The sequence below is a fragment of the Acomys russatus genome, chromosome 1 (genome assembly GCF_903995435.1).
Source record: "Acomys russatus chromosome 1, mAcoRus1.1, whole genome shotgun sequence".
Taxonomy (NCBI): Eukaryota; Metazoa; Chordata; class Mammalia; order Rodentia; family Muridae; genus Acomys; species Acomys russatus.
In genome coordinates, this window is record NC_067137.1 from 109013746 (window position 1) to 109036769 (window position 23024).

At 46.0% G+C, this 23024-nt stretch overlaps 1 protein-coding gene across 6 annotated transcripts in view; it reads right to left on the reverse strand.

Moving 5' to 3' along the window:
- The window catches only part of Ttc7b (tetratricopeptide repeat domain 7B), a 202803-nt gene that overhangs the window by 87055 nt on the left and 92724 nt on the right, over positions 1-23024 (reverse strand). For all 6 annotated transcript variants that reach the window (XM_051150510.1, XM_051150505.1, XM_051150500.1 and 3 more), the window contains 2 exons: positions 16963-17026; positions 13456-13593 (listed from right to left, as the gene is read on the reverse strand). In XM_051150510.1, coding sequence (XP_051006467.1) covers positions 13456-13593; positions 16963-17026 — 202 coding nt within the window. The remainder of the gene's footprint in view (positions 1-13455; positions 13594-16962; positions 17027-23024) is intronic.

Sequence of the window (23024 nt, forward strand, 5' to 3'; positions counted from 1 at the left end):
ACAACTCACATTACCCTCTGGTCTCCTCACATGCTGCAAACAAGAAAACAAGAACACATACACTAACGTGCATGCACACATACATATGCACACACAAACTGAGGTCATCAGGCTTGATGGAGAGTGTTTTTACCCACTAAGCCGATTTGGCCAGCTCGATTTTTGTTGTTGTTATTTTTTTTTTTAATGATTGAAGGTAGAGGCATCTTGGTTTTTCTAAGACCTTTTTCTGAAGTTGTAGTAACAAGGATTAAATAGTAGTGCTACAAGATCAAGCAAACTGGCCAATGAATAGACAGAAACAAGAAGCTCACAATTATTCATAACCTGGATTTATGAAAGAGCACAACCAGGCATGGTGGTGCATGCCTTTAAGGCCAGCACTCATGTGTCAGAGGCAGGTGGATCTCTTAGTTAGAGGCCAGCCTGGTCTATATACTGAGTTTCAGGCCAGCCAGAACTATAAAATGAGACCCTGTTCAAAAAAAAAATAAAATAAAATAAAATAAAGGGGGGGGGGTAGAAAGAACAAGCTAGCATTACAGGTTAGTAGGAGAAAAACAAGCTTTACATCAAACAGCAATATGGCTCTTTACTCATAAGGAAAATATTTTAAATTGAAATTTACCTCAATGTTTCATAACAATCTGTTTCAGACAGACTAAAGACAAGCGTGAAAAGCAACACTGTAACCAACAGAGCATGAAGGATATACTTGTGCTCTGGCTAGGAAATTCACCCCTCACACACACAGACGGCCTACTACTTGTCATTTTATCCCAAATTCAAATTTACAATAAGTACTCATAACCTTCTTCATTTTAGAAACTAATTCCATATGAGGCCCCTGCAAACCATAGAACTGGGGCTCATGTGTGGGCTTCTTACTTCTGGAGCAAGGCTTTGGTAGCACTTGCTGTAGCCAGGCGCTATTTTAAGCATTGCCTCCTTTGATCATCCTTACAGCTCTATACAGCACAGGAAGGTGCAAGTACCACCCTCCTTGAAGCCAGGAGGCTGAAGCACACAGATTTAAGTGACACATGGCATCTCCGTGAGCTGATAATAGAGCCAGCTAGGAGTCCAGTAGCCTGGTTCCAGAGAATAAGCTCCTAATCACGGCAGCAGTGGACAGCCCGAGATGCCGATGGCAGCCATAGCACTCACGCCTCACTTAGCACACTTGTCTTGCGGTATACAGCATCGTGTACTGAACAGGAGGCCTCATGATCCCTAAGCATTTCAGGCTCCAGCAGTACTCTTTCTGTTAATGAGCTGCTTGCTCCCAAAGCCTTTTGGGGATAGATCCCTGAAGCTATTAAAGAGTGAGACCTTTACACTCTGCAGAATTTTCAAGAAATGTCACAGATTCCATGACAGCCAGCCAAATGATACATTTTCAGCTTATCTTTAAAAAGTTTGGCAAAGATGAAGGCAAGCCATGCATTCCCTCTACAATGTCTTTCACAGTCTTCTAGCTTGAGCCTCCCTCTGGACTACAGCAATCCCCATTCCTTGATAAGCCACGGAAGAATCATACGGAGTCAGAAAGGCTGATGATGGGCCTCAAAAGGGCTGGGGATACAACACAGGAGTGTTCTTGCCTAGCATATGCAAGGTCCTGGGCTCTGCCCTGAGTAAAACACACACACACACACAGACACACAGACACACAGACACACACACACACACACACACACGCATACACTCATGCAGGCACCAACCAATCAAAGACCCTAAGAACTTAGCCAGATCTGGCGGTCCATGCCTATAATCTCAGTGCTCAGGAGGCTGAGGCTGGGGGCCAGCATGTACTACTGCTCTCAAAGGCAATGACAGTAGCTGGACAGTGGCTTAGAGCTTAAGAGCACAGAACTGCTCTTCCAGAGGACTAGGGCTTGATCCCCAGCAGTCCACATGGCAGCTCACAACCATCTCTAACTCCATTTCCATGGGCCCTGATGCCCTCGTTTGGTCCCCTTAGGCACCAGACATGCACATAGTACACAAACATCCACGCAGGCAAAATAGTCATACATACAAATAAAAATATAAAAAAAGCGGGGGGGGGGGGAGGGAGAGGGAGGGAGGGAAGCAAGGAGGGAGGGAGACAGGCAGAGGCAGAGACAGAGAATATGGAAATCAACAGTGATAAACTAACCTCCCCCCAGACCGCAGGTGTGGACACTCTGTGACACAGCACAGATAGTCCTGTCTTCCTGTGGGCTCTTGGCATCTGTTACACAGCTCCAGCACACCAGCTCTGAGAATTTCAAAACAGCTCCAGATGTCCACATTCCCCATGCCCCCGTTTGAGTATCTGGAGAGTGTTCCCCTATGTTCTCAGAAACGTTCAGATACACACCTCTAAGAACTCAGGTTGCCCACAGCTCCATTACAAGAAGAGACTGTGCTGTGACTGCAGCCACTTGATGCCCATGATCTTCTTCTTAGCTGGGGTGGGTGGGTGCTCACCCCAATTGCTTGGGTGGGTGGGTACTCACTCCAATTGCCTGATGAGCCCCTTTAAGAAGCCACAAACACATCTGTGTGCGACCGAGTGAAATTGCCAATTTTAATGTTGTAAGGTTGGTGAGGATGTAAGCTAATGAAATAAAATAAAGAACTCCCATATTGTAGTAGTGTTTCTAGTGAATAAGAAGTCCTGATGACAAGAGGTTTCCCAGAAGGCAGCAGGCGCATGTGCACAGGAGTAGGGGTATGGGACATAAGTGAGAAGCTGCCGGAGCACACAGACCCGGCATGACAGGAGGGGTGGAGAATGGCCATGCAGAGAAGGCACCAGCTCTGAGGACAGATGGCTCAGGCTGGGCTATTAGTGGGGCAGAAGCTGTTCAGGGGAGGTGCTCCCAACAGCACCTGGAAGAGTGAGCACTGCAATCCTGAGACTGTGACAGCTGCTGTGGCAGCAGATCTTGAGTTCTATCTGAAGTAGGAGAGAGTTCCTGGGAATGGGAGAATGACAGTCACCAAGAGTGAGACTGTAGCCCCCTCTTACTTGTGGTGTCAGAGGAAGGGCGATGAGGCCTGGGGGTGCGGAGTGGAGATGTGGGTCAGAGATACACAGCATCATGGGCACCTCTGAATCACCTTCATCATTAGAAGACTGGATGAACTTAGCCAATATGCTGGCTTACCAGGAAGGACAGGCACTCTGTCACCCTTTGAAGCCTGGGTGGCAGTTGCCAGATGCCACGGACGTGTGGCAGTATATCCCTTAGAGGGTAAAGGGCATCATCATGTGAGAGGTAGACAGCATGACTCGTGCAAATTGATTTCCTGCTGGAATAAGGGCTTTGCCTTTCTCTTCCTTTGGCTTTTCATGGGAAGCCATCTTTGAAAGGTTCCAGGAACGAGCTGCTCTTCTGGCCTAAGAAGAGGATTTAGCAATGACCTTCCTTGTATGTAAAGCCCAATTACACCAACTGGGTGTGTGGCAGTGACAGCTGCACAATACCACAGCAGGGAGAAGCCAGGGCCTATTCTGGGAATTCAAGAATGAGACTCAGCATCCAAAACCCACGGGGGAAAGCGTAGAGATAAATAACCAGGCACCTTGGACATTTGGCTTGCCACCCCAGGCTGAACCCATCACCATCCTGCGCTCTTTCCTTTCCTTCTGGACAGACCTCACTGCAGAGACCCTTCAGGGTCCTTCACCAGAAAGATTTTCTTTCTTACATTGTATTATTAGTTGAGTTGATTATTTAATGTGGTTAATGTAATTCTTTATAGTTGTGCTACAACAGATTAAAAAAATTTAACAAGGCAGATGAATAATATGTTGCTTCTTTTAGCAATGAAAACTTAACTAAGCTGTTTAGCCATTTGGGAACTATTGTTTTGGACACATAGAATACCCTAATCACAGGGTGGGTGGGCATCTTCAGGGTAACCTGGTTCTACTCTTACTTTACAATATGGGGATGAAGATCCAGAAAGCCAACAAGACCTGCCTTGAGTCACACAGTGGCAAGATGAAGTCAGAACAATGCTCTTATTTCTAAATTAATTAAAAATGAAAGCATGAATTAAAATGAAGTTTGAGCAATCTGCTTCAGAGAACAGGTCTAGGAAAAAACTTCTAAAAGTCATGCTTACAGGACTCAAGTAACTAACAAAAGCCTCCCCTCCCATCTGTGGGAACACACACAATGTGGAAGCTTGATCAAGCTTCCTCCTCTTTATTTTGGAAGTAAAATACAGGATACCCTGTATCCTTGCCCCACCCCTCCCTGGTTCCTCCTTTTGCTTTCAAACAGTAAGGCTGATCTAGACAGGATTACTACATTTTACGGCTTTGGAAAATGCTTAAATTAAACAACATTATTTCCTCTGGCCACAGTGAAAACAGAAAATGGGTTATTTTCTTTTGTTTTTTTTTTTTTTGTTGTTGTTGTTGTTTGTTTTGTTTTTTGAAACAGGGTTTCTCTGTGTAGCACTAGCTGTCCTGGAAGGAGCTCTGTAGACCAGGCTGGCCTCAAACTCAGAGGTCTGCTTACTTCTGCCTCCTAAGTGCTGGGATAACAGGCATATGGCACCACACCTGGCCTGAAAGTGGGATATTTTCAATGGTCCCAGATGGCATTCTCTGGCAGTCAACCTTCTCAACTCCATGAAACAGCTCGGGCAAGTGTGCACAGAGGTATAGGACCCCTGGTTCTGACTCAAATCCAATACCCTCTGTGGTGTTGCCAATGTAGCTCTTCACTGACCTTGCAAAAAGCATGATCTTCAGCTCCTTTCCTCCGCCTCCTCCTCCTCAGCTGCCTTTCCCTTCTTGATCTTTGTTCTTGGCCTCTCTAGCCTTGCTTGGGACACCAACGTTTAACCCTTAGATTGTGGCTGTAGCTTCACCTTGCATATGGAGGCAAGGACTGTAGAGAGAAGTGAGGAGCCAAGAGAGTGGCAGGCCAGTGGCATACTATACACAAGCAAACGTGCAACAAAAGCGTCCATGAGGAACACATATAGAAAGCACTAGGGTCCAGTCTATCAGCTCTCTTTTCAGGAGAGCCACAGAAGAAAGAGAAAGAGCCATGAGGCCTGCAGTGAATTCTGAAGATTCTATAGATGGCAGCATTTCTGACGGGAATGAAGCTGAGGTGACTAAAGCACAGCTTGAGGACCCAGTCTGACTTAATAGTTATTTGCATAAGGACAAAAACATACAGGTCAGTGGAATATGGCCAGTATGGCGTTTGCCAGAGTAGTGAGTCTACTCAAGAAGGAAAAAAACAATCTCTTCAACAAAAAGTGCTGGGTTATGTGACTTCCACACAGTCTTTGCGGTGGTTAGTTCTGACTGTTAACTTGACGCAAGCTAGACTCCCCGGGAAAAAGGGCGTGAGACTGTCTGTGAGGGATAACCTTGATCACATACACTGAAGTGGGGACACCCCACCCCCACTCCCATGGCATGTTAAGAGAACGGGAGCTGAGCAGCAGCAGCAGCAGCAGCAGCAGCCCATTGTTCTCTGAGCTGCACTATGTGCACTGTACGACCAGTTCTCTCAAGCTCCTGCTGCCGCCCCTCCCTTGTTCGATGGACCACAATTTGTAATTACAAGCCATATAAGCCCTTTCTCGCTTGAGTTGCTTTTGCCAGGATATTTTTTCACAGCAACAAAAAAAGTAAAACCAAGCAGCCAACTTAAAACAGAAGTTGGTATTGAAAAGTACCTTGCTGAGGAAAACCTGACTATGAGTGTGGCCTTTAGACCCTTGAATTGCTTTGTGGCTAGAATGTGGAAGCTGTGGTACACTGGGCTACAAAAGCCATTACATGCTGGAAGCAAAGCTTATTGGGCCTTTCTGGTAAGAGCTTGGAAAGGTAAGAACGTTGAGAAATCCTCCCAGTAGAGGCCTAGATCATGAGGTGTCAGAGGACAACAGGGACGCCACTGGGAACTAAGGGAGGGCCATTTGTAGGCGAGTCTGGCTGAGTATCTGACTTCAATCTAACTATGTCCAGAGAACCGAAGTATTGAGCTCAAAGCCAGTGGGCTCCTTTGTTTGGCAGAGAAACATTCAAGGCAGGATGGTGTTCAGACTGATGATGTAACTGCTGACAAGAGCAGCACCACCACAGAGAAACCCCCTTCACTGCACTGGGACACTAGGAAGAGTACCCCGAGGGCAAAACCTTCCCTGTCAGACGCAACATCTTGAAATGGCAACAGGACTGGGGAATGGTGATCACATGGAAATGGTTTTGAGGGTACAAAAGATGCATGGAAGAGCTAGCTGCGCGGCAGAGCTGCGTGGCAGAGCTGGCAGATGTGGGGAAAGGCCCCGAGAGGCCACTGTGTGAGGTTGTAAAGGTTGAGGGTCAAGATGCACTGGAGGCCGGGGAACACTGAGCCACCAGGGCCACAGGGCATCTGCCATGAGGAGCTGCAGTGCAGACTGGAGCTGGGCCATGCCTCTGCAGGAAGCTGCATGTGCTGCTGCAGGCAGAGCTGGAAGAAGGGGCTGCTCTAGCCTCCAGCAGCCAGCTGGCTATGTTACAAGCTCCAGCTGCCAGATAGTGGCTACTTTAATTTGTTTTCGTGAGTGTGTGTGTGTGCACGCGCGCGTGCGTGTGCTTGCGTGTGTGTGTATGTGCACATGTGGAGGCCTGAGGTTGAGAATCATCAGTACCAGAGCTCAGCAATATGGCTAGTCTTGCTAGCCAGCTTACTCTGGATCTCATCTTCACCTTCCAAGGCTGAAATTATAGGGGACTGCCGTGCCAACCTGGCATTTATGTGGCATTCCGGGGATGTGGACTCCTATCCTCATGCTTACTAGGCAAGCATTTTAACTTCTCCGCCATGTCCCTGGCCTCTGAATTAAGTTACTGCCCTCAAGCTCCTGCGTCTGTGATTCATCATGACAACGGACTGAGACCCACATCAGGGCATTTTCTCACGGCAACAAAACACAAACTAAAGCACGTACCACATTATATACAAAGTTCACGGAGAGTGGCTCAACATTCCTAAGTACAGGTGCAAAACTCAAAAACTGATTAGGAGAAGATTTGGGGCAAATCGCCATGATTTTGAATCTGGCATTGAATCAATGGCTCCTCAGAAAGCTGCCAAGAGCATGAGCAACAGAAGAAGGCGCATCGGACTCAGAATCAAAACCTCCTTTTTTTTTTTTTTTTGCATTAAAGGACATAATTAAGAAAGTGAATAGGAAACCTATAAAATAGGAGAAATATCTGTAAACCATGTATCTGATAAGAGTTTGTTATACATTTTAAAAACTATAACAATTGAAAAATGGGCACAAGGCTCAAATAATCATCTTTTCAAAGAAGATATACAAAAGGACCAAGGGTCTGAGAAATGCTCTGTGCATTAGGGAACCACAAGTCAAGCCCACACTGGTGAGCACAGGAGAGTGGGCGTTGAATGGGAAACGGGAAGGCCACTGTGAGGAACAGCTGGCAGCTCCTCAGAAAGTTCAACAGAGAATTTCCGTATGACTTGGCAGCTCCGCCCCTAAAGAACTGAGAAGAGGAACGCAGGAATGCTAGAGTTCTGTTATCACACTGTGAGACACACCATTACAACATGGTTGACTTACAAAAACTAGCTACGTGAACAAGGCAGACATAAAGGGGTATGGATTGCATGATCATTTTTATGCTAAATGTTAGAATGTGGTTGTGTTCATGGTATATTCACCAGAGAGGTAAAGACAAGTCACACATCCATCCATGAATAAGAGATGATAAACAAATGAATGGATGAACAAAATGCGACAGATATGTATAGTGGAACATTATTCTGACAAAAAGCATGCAGTTCTCATAATATGCTCTCAGATGTACTACCATAACGAGGCTGAATCCTAAAAACATTAGCTCAGCCAGACATAAGAGGGCATGTGCCACATGACTTGTTTTATATTAGGTACCCAGAATAGGCAATAGGCAAATTCACAGGCAGAAAGATTAGACATTGCCAGGGTGTGTGTGTGTGTGTGTGTGTGTGTGTGTGTGTGTGCGCGCGCGCGTGTGCAAAGGAGGGTAGGTAGGGCACTACTGCTAACCATGTACAGTTCTATTTGAGATAGTAGAAAAGTTTAGAATAGTGGTGACAGTTGCAAAACAGTGTGGACATCAATAAATATTTATAAATTGTGCCTTTCAAAGATTAAGGAAACATACTAAGTTTTTAAAGAAACCAATGAAAGGGCTGGAGAGATGGCTCAGCAGTTAAGAGCACTGGCTGCTCTGTCAGAGGTCCTGAGTTCAATTCCCAGCAACTACATGGTGGTTTATAACCATCTATAATGGGATCTGGTGTCTCCTTCTGCTGTGTGAGTGCACATGCAGCTAGAGCATTTATATACATAAATAAATAAATATAAGAACAAAAAAAAAAAAGAGAAAAAAATGAAAATAAAGCACAAGGCAGTGCACACTTGGAAAAGTGTTTCTCTGAGCTGGACCACACTAAGGCTTCAGTTGCTGCTGCTCCTCCCAGGAGTACAAGTGTTCTCACTAGAGAAGACAGCTATGCTTCACAAAGAAGAAGCCTCCATAATGTGGAGACGGAGACCCCGGTGACTGCAGCAGGGGCTGAGATTCTGTGGGGCAGGCTGCCATACAAACACGGCATTAATGGCTCTACTAGGTTGGTCCAGAACGCTGGACAGAGTCTATCTAGAGAGCAGCTCTGCCTCAAGCATGGTCCACCTCTTAAAAGTTTCCTAATTTTCATTAAATGACCCTTACAACCTTGGTAATCGTCTGAGGGGGAGCACTCAATCCTCTTCCAGGAGAGTTTATCTCCAAAACCCAAGAAAGGGTGAGTGGACACTGGCTGTGACCCCCTGCCTTTTCAGCAAGGTCTCCCTGGGCCCCTCAGAACCAGGACTGTGCACTGGCTCCTTATATATCCCTGCCTCACATGGGTACCTAGGGCAAGGCAGGGTGTGCAGTGAAGCCCTGAGGCATCCTAGCTGGTGGCGGCCCACTAAGCAGGGTCGGGGGTGGGCAGCATGTTCACAGTGCCTCCTGATGACAGAGGTGTTTAGGTTGGGGAGGTACGAATGTCTTTTTGGTACAATCATTAGCCATGCAGTTCTACCCACAGCACTACAGACTTACCATAGAAAGTGAATATGAGTTCAATGGAAAGATAAAAATATCCCTTCTGTTGTTAAAGCTGCCATGTTTATGTAGGGGGAGCACACACCATCTCCCAAAAGACCCCATAATATTCTTTCAAAATGGGATTGTTAATAGTCAAACTCGAGAAACAAACCTCCTTAGCAGCTTGGGTTCATTCTGAAAAACAGAGGAAGCAGGGCTCCTGGCCTTACTTTTATTAGAGGGGTTGTCATGCCAACTAGGGCTGCTGTTTAAATTGAAGGGGAAAAAAGAAGTGTTCCTTCCTACACAAACTTTTCAGCAGGGCTCACAATTAGTCCTTAAAAAACCATGAAAACTTATAGCACTGGAGCCATGGTAAACACTGCGCTCATATTTAAACCTGTCAGAGAAAGGCCGTGATAAACCTCAGGTTTCTTTCTGCTGTTCCATTCTTCATGCCCACTAGCAGGGTAAACAGGGCCCTGAAAAAAAAAGAAATGTTGCTGTGGGCACACGCCAAGGCGAGCAAATGTTGAGCTCAAAGAGCGGCCCTGCACCTTGAATAAGCACTGAGAACGAACAAGCACAAGAGAACAATGCCCCTGCGCTGCTGTTACACTTTCAAAGGCTGGGTCTCTACCCTGCCTTTACAGCATACCTGCTGCCCGAGGGTGCCAGGAACAGGAGTGCTGTGAGTGCCAGCACAGCCTCTTCCTTCTCTTTTCCTGGAGCCCGTGGGCCAAAAGAAGAGAAGAGAAGAGCCAAAAGGAAGGAAGCCTGCTTTGTGGCCATGAGGCTGGTTGAGGACAGGAGGTGGGAAGGCTCAAGACAAAAACCTCTTCCCTCCCAATAGCCTGGGGCAGTGATGCTTTCTGGGCACAAAAGACTTTGCCCACACAAAAGAAGATGTCACCCTGATTCTGAGGCACACACGGCCAGCTCAGAGATCAGTCAGGGTATGCGACTAGATCCTATTCGAGTGTAGTCAACACCAAACCCTACATAGCTGCTTCCTTCTATATGCCTTGCAGCACTGCCATGGAGTGTGGGAGTTAGTACTGAACACAAGCCTGCCATACCTGACAGTCAGTATGATAAGTGAGATGGCTGCTGAGCAACAAGCAGGCGGAGCAGTAAGTCACCCCTGACCCCTCTGTCTTCTGCTTTCAGACAGGATGGGGCACGATTTCATCAAGCTGCTCAGAATGGCAAGCAACTGAACCTCTGAATTGTTTATTTTTAAAATTTTCCACTTAATATTTTTAGACCAAGGTTGACCACAGAAAACTGAAACCACAGAGCAAAATGGCCAATAAGGAGGACTGCTGCGCTTACTTCCCATCAGGCCTCGGCAACTACTGTATTTAATTTCCACCAGCCCTTGAGGAGCCCATTCGGATGTCAGTGGCTCATCAGCTCTAACCAGCACATTCAAACCCTTCCCCTAGAACTGGCCTGTTCCTAGCTGGGAATACACAGCTTTGCTCTGCTGGCTTCTCTAATTTCATCATCTTTTGTATGTTTCTGTGTGAGCTTTATAACCAGCCAAGGTTTCTCTTGCATCCTGTAGACTTCCTCACTGCTGTGTGCCTGTGCAGTTCCTGGGTACAGTGGGAGAGTCAGCAATACCTGAGCATTCAGCTGCCACTGACTGAGCTCTGCATGCTGGGCTCCATTCATGAGTTTATATGAATTAACAACTATCCAAGGAGATGGCTCAGTGGGTAGCAGGACTTGTTTTGCAAGGAGGACCTGGGTTCAAATGCCCAGATCCCACAGCATGGCTGTGTGTGCCTATAACTTCAACATTATGCGGTGGAGAAAGGAGAATCTAGGCAATCTAGCTGAAAGTGATTTTCCTGTTCACTGGGAGACACTATCTCATGGCAATAACCTGGAAAGCAATAGAGGAAAATACCTGATATCCTGTTTTTTCGTCTGCATGAGGGTGCACCTGCATACCCACATGCCATCTCTCTCTCTCTCTCTCTCTCTCTCTCTCTCTCTCTCTCTCTCTCTCTCTCTCTCTCTCTCTCTCTCACACACACACACACACACACACACACACACACCCACACACCATCTCATTGTCGCAGGCCGTTCTTCATAAAGATGGATTAAAGATGGTCTCTAAGATGACAGAGGCTAGCTAGCTCAGAATTTCTACATTCTAAGTAACTATTATTTTGTTTATTTAAAGATATTGTTTGGTTCAAGGAGCATGGAGAGCTGTTGCTTATGACAGAAAGAGAAACAGTGAAGTAAAGTTCATTGTAGGAAGAAAGTTAAAAGAAAAAAGGGAGGGGAGCTCTGAGGTTTCTAAACAGAAGAGTAGAAGTGCGCTCATGAATAAATCTAGCTCCCACACAGCAGCACAACTCACATTAGCCAGGAGAACCCATCAAGCACAGGATCGCCAAAGCCTCCAAACTTCATGGGCTATTACTCATCCATAAGATGGAGTGAAGTGTTGAAACAAGTTATGATGTGTGCAACCTTTAAAACAGCCATGAGCCACAGACGTAGGTTCTGGGGAGGGAATTCTGGTCCTCAGCAAGGATAGCAAGCATGCTTAACCATTTCTGCAGACCTGGCTTTCCTTTTAGGATGAAAATGTTTAGGAATTCAAGGTGATAATTGCTGCTATGACCATGGTGTCCACAAGGGCTCACTGCAGTGAAAGGCTTAGTGTCCAGGCTGGCACCCTGAGGAGATGGCTGCCAGGGTGTGGGCCTCAAGGCATAGGGGCCATGACGTTCTCATGTACTTTGTGAGTTATCAAGGAGGGGGCAGGGCTTGCAATAAAAGAAGCAATCTGGGCCTTTCTCCTTGTTCTTGCTCCTGATCTGAGATGTGACCTCTTACTTGTTCTTAAAGGTGCTCTCACCATTGCTAGCTGGCATAAGGTGACAAAGTCAAGCAGTGGCCCTCTCTATAGAAGCTATACAGTCGTATAGACACTGAACCTCTAAGACTGTGGGATCAATCAGCACCTTCTTGTTTATGGGTAGCCTGTGCCAGGGGCCTCATTGCGGTGCTCCACCCACCGACGGTGAACACAGCCACACAGTGTCGGTGAACACAGCCACACAGTGGTAGGGACATACAAAATGACACACAACTACATACTTCATATTACTAAGTTTGATATGTGAATTTTACCTCAACTCAGAAAATGTACTGTTCCTGTTTTAACTAAAAATCTTGAAAAAAGTAGAGGGTAAATGAGAACAGCGAATAAGCCAAATAGATTCAAGAAAACCCCAATAATGGGGAAATGGGCAAGCACGTCACTTCAAGATGTAATATGGGCCCAAACTGGGCCCCAGCAGGGCAGGCTAGGCATGTGGGGGCACCTGGCCACACCTCCTTGTTTCATTCCATTGTGGGGGATTTGGTTTTTCAGAAGGCTGAGTAACCATTGCCCTGTATAGCAACCAAAGCAAAGACTAAAAACAGAAATAAGCCACGCAGGCTCATCTGCTCCTGGGTTCTGCCTAATGTGGTGAGGCACCACAGGCTGGAGGGTGAGCTGAGCTCTGATCTGATTTCAGCCAATCTGTTACTGTATTTCACTCCCTGTCCTTGTGCCCAGAGGCTGTTGCAATGGGTATAAATTTAGAAAGAGAAAGATAAATAACACAGAAAAGTTTATTTTAACAAAATAGGTTGTTTCTGTCCCTCTTTCTCTATTTTGCTAAAGGAAAGATAAGTTGGTCTCCTTACTTATTTAGCTTTACCAACATGAAATCTGGTATTCTGGGCAGGAGCTTAATAATTCATAACCCCAGCTCAGATGAACTAACCGCACGAAACCAAAACATCACATGTCTGTCCTAAGTGTTTCCTAGTAGAGGGGGTGAGAACATTGCGGCCCCTTGCCCAAGACCTGGAATCCACCCGACCACTTCTGGGCAGGCACAGCACTCTAAACAAAGACAGTGCCTTTCTGGCATGAAACGGTTTCTACCAACCAACCCCAGGGTACTTGTGACCCAAATTGCATGTCATCAGGAGTTATACAATTATAGTTGAAGTAAAACTGCTTTCTGAGGAATCAGTGTCTGAGAGGAGGGGCTTTGGTTATGATAGGAATTATCCTGGGAAAGAGTCTACTTTGGGAAGTGTTGTCCTCATCCCACATCCAGCTGGAAGCTTGCTATCATTCCTATCGCCTAACTAGCCGCTTAGCCTAGTCACAAAGGAGAGCAAAGACCAATGGCCCAGTGACTTATACCACTGGCAGAAGGGGAAAAAGGATCATCACAAGCTGTGGCCCCTCCCAGAGTCATCTTGCCATTCCCCCCAACCTGGAGAGCATCCAGACTTAGCAGCTGTACCTCTGACAGCATCTCATACTGGCCTCTTCTTCCAAGAGCAATGGTCAGTAAATCATAGACCACGGACGCGCTCTGCAGGCTGATGAGGCGATCACTCTTGTGTTCCGGAATCCTGCTCAGCACAGCATCTCTGTTGGCCTGAAGGTGACATAGAAGAGAGAAGCAGATGGTGAGCCAGCCTACACTCCAGCACTGCCATGTGACAGAGAGGCCACCTAGGCTCTCCTGTCTCACAGGGCAGGAGTGTGTGACACACTTGTCACCTTAAGTCTTAGATCCAAAATTCCCAGAGCACTACAGACATAGGCTATAATTTGACTCCACAGTGGAGGCCAGATGTGAGCCTCTCAGCAGAGCTGCACAGGCGCGGGATTCCTCAAGTGAGTCCTACCCCACCCCACCCACCACGGTATCTTTCTGTGATCTGGTTTCTACTCTATGCTGTGGAGAAGGAGAGGATTCCTAACCCTGCACTTTCCATCTCTAACGGTGTCTTCAAGTCCCAGAGGTAATCAAACTTTCCCCCTCAGTCATGTCCATGGGAACAGACCTCACAGACCAATTCAATCTTCTAAAGGGAGGTACAGAGCAGACGTACAAGTCAGGAAGCGAGCCATTTTCACTTTGCCACAGAGGACTCAAAAGAACACTGGCCAGTTTCACATCTCTAGTGCTCAGTACAGAAATCCACCAGAACAACCGAGCTTTCCCAGGCCATCTAGCCAAAGAGCAAATGCTCCTCACACCAGTATGCTTCTAAAATAGAATTTCTGCCTAGATTCATCCAGATACATCACACAGACTAGATTCTTGATAGTGATCTCATTTTCTTTTTTCCCCTAATTGGGAGTTTTAGGTCACTGAACTTAGGTTTCTTCCTGCTTCCCCCACCTCTCCTAATGATCAGTCTCCACAGCATGTCTGAGAAGCAGCAAGGTGCACACAGTAGTCCTTGTTAGAAGGGTACATGAGGTTTTGGGGTCACTTGCCCCCCAGGCTGATGTTTATCTTTCTGCCCGGCATTCGGAAAGGCCACGCACACACCTTCCCTCTTGTTAATGAGGCAAAAATGCCTTCTTTCTGTGTGTGTCCAAGGCATTTAGTTTCAGCCACCAGTCAGAACTTACTCACTTGAAAACTCCTGGCTCTTAAATGTCAAAACCAAATGAGACTATATAAAACAGGCCGCTTCCTACAAAGTGAGTCATCTCTTATGAAAACAATCCTGCTTTTGAAGGTTTCACTGTTTTCTTTGCGCAGTTCCTTTTGAGCCCAACAAAAGACACTCTGAAGGAAGGAGGGCCTGCTGTAGATGGTCTCTGCTTATTTTTTTTGTTATAAATGTTCTATACTGAGACCAATGCCTGAAAAAAGACAAAACAAAATGCACAGATTCTATGTAGGAGAAGTTTTCAAGTTATTCCTAATGTGTCCTCTTTCCAGACAGCATTGCTACCTTTTGGGAGCTATAACCTAGAATCTTACACAGATGCACAGCAAGTACCCAGAATCCTGACTTGAGTAAAGTTATACAGACACTCTTCTGACAAGCTCTGCCTCCAGGAGAAAAGCAGTTTGCTATATGCAGTGAAAAGTGGTGCACTTTCAAGTGACTCCTTGTAGGTGGAGAGATGGTAGAGAAATCGATGCTTCTAAGTTAAAATCAGAACTAATAAAGAATATCATTTTCCCAGACATCCAAAGAACAAGGCAGCTCCTGTCTTGGTTCTGAAATTGAGCATATGACTTATCTGTCCCCAAAATAAAATATCAAAGTGCCAAAGGACACTGTGGAGGGAAAGCCCCCTGATGGCAACTTCATATAGAAGAGGTTTACAGGGAGCCATGGTGTTAGAGTTGGGAAGCTGTGACATCACAGGATTTCACTGTCCCTTGAAGGGATGATTCCAGAAACAGAACACATGAAGACAAGCCTGATGGCCTCAAAGGACCTCAACACCAAACACTACTGTTTTCTATCATTTCCGTGAAGGAGCAGGTGAGCTGAAGAAACCACCCCAAAGCATCTGTACTAGAAGCACTTGCTGTAGACACGTGGTCGTGCTTACTAAATTCCAAATTGGAGCACCTGATCTCGAACTTGGACAGCACAGCCAATCAGCCTGCACTGAAGAAATTAACTGCCAGGTTGTAAAGAGTCCAGAACAGCTGGACACCTTCACAAACCGGTAACAAAGCGGCTGAGTCTTGCACACTTGACAAACTGGTCCCTGACCATTACCTGCATTATCGCCTGTGTGTCTCACTGGACACTGCCAAGGCAGGGCAGAGAATATAAATGGCACCATCCCAGGTACAAGTGATGGTCAAGGTAAGATGAACCGAGGGTAACCAGCTTCCCAGAGAGGAAGTGAGCCCAATGACGTCAGCAACGGCCCAGTAGAAAGCAGTGGTAACTCAAGCAGTCTGCTCCTGTAAACACCTCTGGGCCAGTTTGCAGAGCAAGAGAACCTCAAGTTTTAAGCTGAGGCAAGAGGGTTACGCATGCTGAAGGCCTAGCCTGTGCTGGCCACGTGTTCCCAGCACATAGCAATCCTCTCCTGGCCCTTCATCCACAGTTACCTCAGCATATTCCTTGCCTCCTCTTAAGCACGAATTTGAGGGTGGAGGCTCCTCTCACTTTCCCATTCTCCTGTCTATGGTTTGCCTGGTGGGCTGAAATACAGTTTACACACAGGGGCAACAAACCAATATACTAGGTGTGCCCTTTGCTTACTCTGCCCTCAAGTCATCATGTTAAAAAGAGAGAAGCAGACAGGAAGGCCCTGGGGCCTCTAGGAACCTGTGTTTCTGCTCGAGTGGCAGATACACACCATTGGCCTGTGGTAGTTCTGACTACTTCATTGCAGCATCTCAAGCCAAGGCTGGCATCCCTAGTGCTATACAGACCAAAAGTCAATATCCTGGCCATACACCAAGAGTGAATTTCAAAGGAGCCTGCTAGTCTGGCCAGAACACCCCTGACAAAAGCAGACCTAGGCAATGGAAGGCCTTCCCACAGCCTGCTATCCTGCAGGGTCAGGAGGAGACAGCAGGGTAGGTGCACTGGCAAGTTCCATCCAGCTCCTGGCAGGAAAGCAGAGCCGATGTACCACAGATGATCCGTCCCAGCATCGTCTTCACACCCAGCACACTGAGAAGACACCATTCTGGGGCTGCTCTCCCTGACAAACTCCTTTGGGGACCATTTTCACTCAGTTTCCTTATATGTGAAAGTGCTAATATCCAGTCATAGTTGGCAGATGGATGATAAACCAAGAGCCCTTCCTACTGCTGTAGTGCTTCAGGGTAACCAGGGAACATGCTAGCTGTCCAAGGAGTCAGACATCTTTCTTTGTTAAAGCACCGCTGCTTCTCTTTCCACTCAGGCATTCCTTCTGGAACATTTTTCTCTAGACCAAAAATCATCATAATAAAGGAGTGACCACAACAAGAATGGGGCTCTTGGGCCCGGGGAAAGAACAATGAAAACTGCATTCCACTTACCATAGATTCACTAATGAGCAGTAACAGCAGCGCCTCTTCAGTATTTTCTTGAGGACAAAAAATGCTGTATAAAGAAAACCAACTTTGGTATACAGCAGTTTTAAAATAACAAGAGACACAAGCAAATGCAATGATAAAAGCGTCTCGATTTTTATACAGAATCCATGAAAAACACCATGTAATTTGGACACGAGTCAGTTTGCTCATTTCTATGGCAATCTGTGGAATTAATACATTTCAGCTTTACATTTTAATGGCAAGCAGACAGGTGAGATAAAATGGTAAAAACCCAACTTAAAAGCCCAACTAATGCATGCACCTATTACAGAGGCAGAGCGTGAAATCAATCCAAAACAACAATGTAATAATAGAGCTCGTTACACAAAGGTACACATGGCACTAGATGGTACTCATCTTACCTGCCTCCCTCATCTTACCTGCCTCCCTCATCTTACCTGCCTCCCTCATCTTACCTGCCTCCCTCATCTTACCTGCCTCCCTCATCTTACCTGCCTCCCTCATCTTACCTGCCTCCCTCATCTTACCTGCCTCCCTCATCTTACCTGCCTCCCTCATCTTACCTGCCTCCCTCATCTTACCTGCCTCCCTCATCTTACCTGCCTCCCTCATCTTACCTGCCTCCCTCATCTTACCTGCCTCCCTCATCTTACCTGCCTCCCTCATCTTACCTGCCTCCCTCATCTTACCTGCCTCCCTCATCTTACCTGCCTCCCTCATCTTAACCACTGCATCTTATTTTGTCATTCTGATGAAAGACAAGATTGGGAGCACCTGCAGAGCCTGAACAACCTTCCTATCACTGAAGGAATTTGTGAGCTATCTTAATTAAACATACATTTCATTCTGGGGCAGCATGCACGAGCTGTCTTGTTCATCTATCTCATGGTATTTGGTTGAACTCTAAAATCTTGGATTAAAACAAAAAGCCTTTAAGCTACATGTTGCTGAGGTTTAGGGGGAAAAAAAAAAAAAAAAAAAAAAAAACAAACCAAACCAAACACCCCCCTCCCCTCCGTAGCCTATGTTTTGGTTTTGTGAGAGAGAGATGGCTCAGTAGTTAGGATCACTGACTTCTTCCAGAGGACCTGGGTTCGATTTCCAGCACCCACATGGCAGCTCACAACTGTCTGTAACTCCAAAATCTGACACCTATAGACATACAATGCACATAAAATAAAAATAAATAAATAAAAAAGAACATGCAGGTGGGCGGTGGTGGCGCACGCCTTTAATCCCAGCACTGGGGAGGCAGAGGCAGGCGGATCGCTGTGAGTTCAAGGCCAGCCTGGTCTACAAAGTGAGTCCAGGATGGCCAAGGCTACACAGAGAAACCCTGTCTCGAAAAACCAAAAAAAAAAAAAAAAAAAAAAAAAAAAAAGAACATGCAGCCCCTCTCTCCTTCTTTCCTTTAAACCTTGGTCTGCACTTTACAGTAGAATTCTGCATGTTATCACCAATTGGGCCAAAAACCTTTTTGAAAAGAAGTTTATAATAAATAAAAATAAGCTTGGTTAACAACAAAACAAACTGGGGCTCGAGAGATGGTTCCATGGTTAAGAGCACTGTCTGTTCTTCCAAAGGACCCAGGTTCGATACCCAGCACCCATATGGCAGCTCACAACTGGCTGTAATTCCAGTTCCAAGAGATCTGACATGCTCACACCAATGCACATAAAGTATAACTTAAATAATTTTTTAAAAAACAAAACCAAAACAAACCACTGCCTATTCTCAAGATGACTGAATGAGGACTAAATTTATACCTTCCTAGGAACAACATAACAATCACTTGAAATTTCCTCTCCTCAAATTAATAATAACCAAAAAGGCAAAAATCCCACAATTTCCAGACAATTATAAATCCTTGTTCTCGTTGAAGCATCGGCAACATTCCTACTGCAGCAGAGAACACTGGAAGTAACACAGAAAGTGCAGTGCTCCGTCCTCCTGCAGGACTCTGGGGTTTGCTACCCGCATGGCCTTCAGCAAGGCAGTTGGACTACAGGCCTGGAGCCAAAGCTACTTTGGGCAGTCAGCTTGTGGTATCTGGTTTTTCAGAACACAGAACACTTCTGATTATTTCCTGACACCCTGGCAATGCTTACATGCAATTGGGACCTTGTAAACAAAGCAGAAGCCTGAAACATTTTTTAATGGCTAGCTAGTCCTGCATTGTTCAGACTAATTGAAAAGAGAGAGCCCAGGCCGTGCTAATTATGACTTAACGCCAGCCAATTCCGTCCATGGATAATCTCCAAATTCCATTTGAGCCACCCAGTCTGCTTAAATGATAGGTTGTGTTATTTTTACCAGAGTTGCTAACAAGCAACGCATTAACTGCATCTAATTCTGTTTCCTGGGCCCGCTCTGTATGGCAGGTGGATGGGCTCTGGGAAGCTCTTGGGCTGGGAGCAAAAGGTGGAAGAGGCAGAGAACTACAGGAGACAGGCCTGAAACCCATGCTGGAATGCTGCCTGGAAACAGTTAAACCTTCCAGACTCATTTGCGGTCACCTCCTCTCTGCTTTGCTCATGCAAGGAAGAGCTCAGGGTGGGGAGTATCAGAGCCTCCCTTTTGTGGCGTTTCCTTCTCTGAGAAAGACCCTGGAGTGCCCTGGGCCCTGTTCTGGGGAGTATGAATACTCAGGGTTAGATCCACAGGGAGTTGCATGAAGGACAGGGTAAGGGACAAGGAGACCATCAGACCACGAGACCAGCTCCTAAGACCCAGCCGGCATGAGGAGAGGCTGAGGGCGGGAAGCTCGCAGGCTTAGCCTCGCCATGCCACCAGCTCCAGGGAGGGCCTTCAGACAAGCCATGCATCTCTTTCGTTTGGATAAACTCATCAGGGTATCTTGCAGTTTTGTAGACCACAGGGAAGGAGGGTCCTCAAGGCACTGACAGTTCCGGTGCTTTTTTCTAGGTCTGCCAGGTTAAGCTTTTTACACAAAATGTTCTCCTGTCGTATACATGTGTTAGAACAAGTGAAAACAAACAAAAAGTCAGCTGTACCCAACTGCATCTTAGCTTTCTTGTCAGCTGGGGCTTTTGCAATGAGGAAGTGGCTGTGTAAAGGCAGTGAGGAGTCACTGTGGTGACTCTGTGCAGCTGCAGGAATGGTACTGAGCTCTCTACCTACAGGAAGCTTCATCAACTCCACAATCTAGCTAAGGACCTCAGAGAAAGAGGGCGATTTCAATTAGTAATTGAGAGCAGCTTGACCAGGGTTCAGCTGGTCCAGCCTGAGGATGGCATGGCCCTCCCCACAATTCTTTCCTTTTCTGTCAACTCATATGGGTCAGCAACTTCCTTATGACAAAGAAGAAAGTGCTGAGTCAGGTCAGTCCAGGTCTGTGAAGAGATCCTCAATGCAGGGGTCAGGTAAGCCCCATGTGGCTTGTCATCTTACATCCCTAGGGAGCAGATGGGATTCCTGCATCCCTGGAGGGGCAGGCCTCTCAGCACAATGACTCAAAAGAGAATGTGGGGAGACCAAAGAGCTCAGCCAACAAAAGTCATTCTGATCCTGTGATGTTCCTTGCCTTTCCAAAACCTCTGCATGACCCACTAGGAGGCCCAGACCTAAAGGTTCACTCAACAGAGATTGCCTCCTCCTCTTCCTCTGTCTACCAGGGGAGTCACCCCAAAGCCTGCCTCCAAGGGTGCTCATTTAATACCTTCTCACTGACCACTTGCAGGTACAATGGTGGCTTTTAATCTCCTACTTTATTTGTGCTAAATTTCTAGTCTAATATACATGTAATTATCCAAGCCATTGAACATTTTTTTTTAACAAGGATGGAAAAGAAAAACTAGCTTAAACACACATGCATATATATGAGAGACATATATACAGGTTCTATTAGTCCCAAACAGAACAGGGAAATAACTCAATTGGCCATAAAGGAACAGACTGGCATACTGATACTTATAAAACAGAATAGCACACAGCACTGAAAATAAACTACTGGTACATGGAAAAGTATGTGTGAATTATTCATATACAACACTAGACAAAAGTTAGATGTAAATGAATACACAATTCATGATCATTGGGGAATAATGCTTTCACTTATTTATTTTGAAATGATTCATCAGGAAAAAGCACTTGCCACCAAGCCAGAGGACCTGAATTCTGAGCACATAAATGCTGACAATCCTGGCTAGAGAGGGGAAGGGTGGCCCGCTGTAGGCCTCTCTGCCCTTCTGGGCCTGCCTATGAGGCCACCTTTGTTCTGAACATAGCACACAGTTCACGTGTGCTATGAACTGCAGTGTTTCTACCCTGGAATCCACATGGTGGAAGGAAATAACTGACTCCTTCACAATGTGCTCTGACCACTGTAATAGTTGTTTCTCTGTTGCTGTGATTAAAAAACAAAACAAAAACAAAAACAACCATGATCAAAAGCTACTTAAGGAGAAAAGGCTTTATTTCATCCTAGGTCACACTCCAACAATGAGGAAAGTCAAGGCAGGAACTCAAGGAAGGAACTGGAGACAGGAACTATGGGGACTGCTGCTTGCTGGCTTGTTCTGTGGTTCACTCTCTCACATGCTCATGGTTACCTAAGTTCATGTCCACCTGCATAGGGAAGGTCCTACAACAGTGGGATAGGCCCTCCTGTATAAATTAGCCATCAAGACACTGTCCCATAGGTATGCCCATAGACCAGGCTGATCTAGGTAATTCCTCAATTAAGGTACCCTATTCCCAAATGACTCTAGATTGTATCCTTTACAATCAAAACTAAACAGGACACATCCCCTTCCAAAGCAATGGAAAAAAAAAAAAAAAAAAAAAGACTTGTGCACATACATTACCAAAAAATTAGAAATACATCTAACAAAAGAAACACACATCTTACACCCTGGAAACTATGAATCATCGCTGAGGTGACTTTTTTGGAGGGATGGGGCTGGCTTTTTTCGAGACAGGGTTTCTCTGTGTAGCCCTGGCTGTCCTGGAACTCACTACATAGATTAGGCTGGCCTTGAACTCAGAGATCCGCCTGCCTCTGTCTCCCGAGTTCTGGGATTAAAGACGTGCCACGACAGCCTGGCATTTTTTAAAAGTATAAGTAAATAGCCACCTCTCACTCACAGACCAGAAGGTACAACACTTCAGATGCCAGGACGATCTGCACTGGTTCACAAGTCACAAACTCAAGGCAATTCTTATCAAAATCCCAGTGCTTTTAAAAATGTTTCTGGCAGAAATGAGCAAGTGCATTAAAACTGCATAGAAACTTAAAGGACTGGAGCAGGGGTGACAGCTAAGAAGTACTGGGTATCACCTTTAGAGCAGTACTTTCAACCTGACTTGGGTGATGCATCCATAACCAGGAATGTACTGGAAGCCAATGAATGTACACTGCAAGTCAGTGAGCTGGACAGTATGTGAGTTACAGTCAATAGCACAGGTAGAAATCAAACAGCTCACATGTGTCTGTATGAAATGAAGCTTGTAACATGGTGTAGGACCACCTCCCAGAACTCTACTCACACTGACAGGAAGTAGTGTCACAGGAGTAAGAAAGCCAGTGTATAGGAAATACCAAAGAGACCAGTGACCTAGGAGAGCTTCTGTCTCTGAGGTAGGGCCACACTGGGACAGAACTCCAGGTGCCACTAATGAGAAGGAGTGACTGATACCCTTTACATACCTGGTACCTGGGCTATTCAGAGGCTTCCAAAGTGGGAAACAAACCTAGACTTTGTTTTGAAGATGTAAAAATCTCTTAAAATTTAAATCTTAAATCTGCTTTTAGCTATCCCCTCCTGAGGGAGTTGGCACGTCACAGTGCCAGAACAGGTGTTTCATGGATCAAGACAAGAGTGAGGAGGAAGCAGTCAGTAAATCAAGTTCAGCTTGGCTGGAAAAGTGAAGATCAAAACTAAATTAGCTAAGTCCCAGGGAAAAGCCAGGGATGCAGTCCCTTGTCCACATAAGAAACGCGAACAGAATAAGATGACGACGAGAGAAAGAAAAGCCAGGAGTCTGCACAGGGACAATCAGCAGCCGGCCTGAGAAAACTGGCC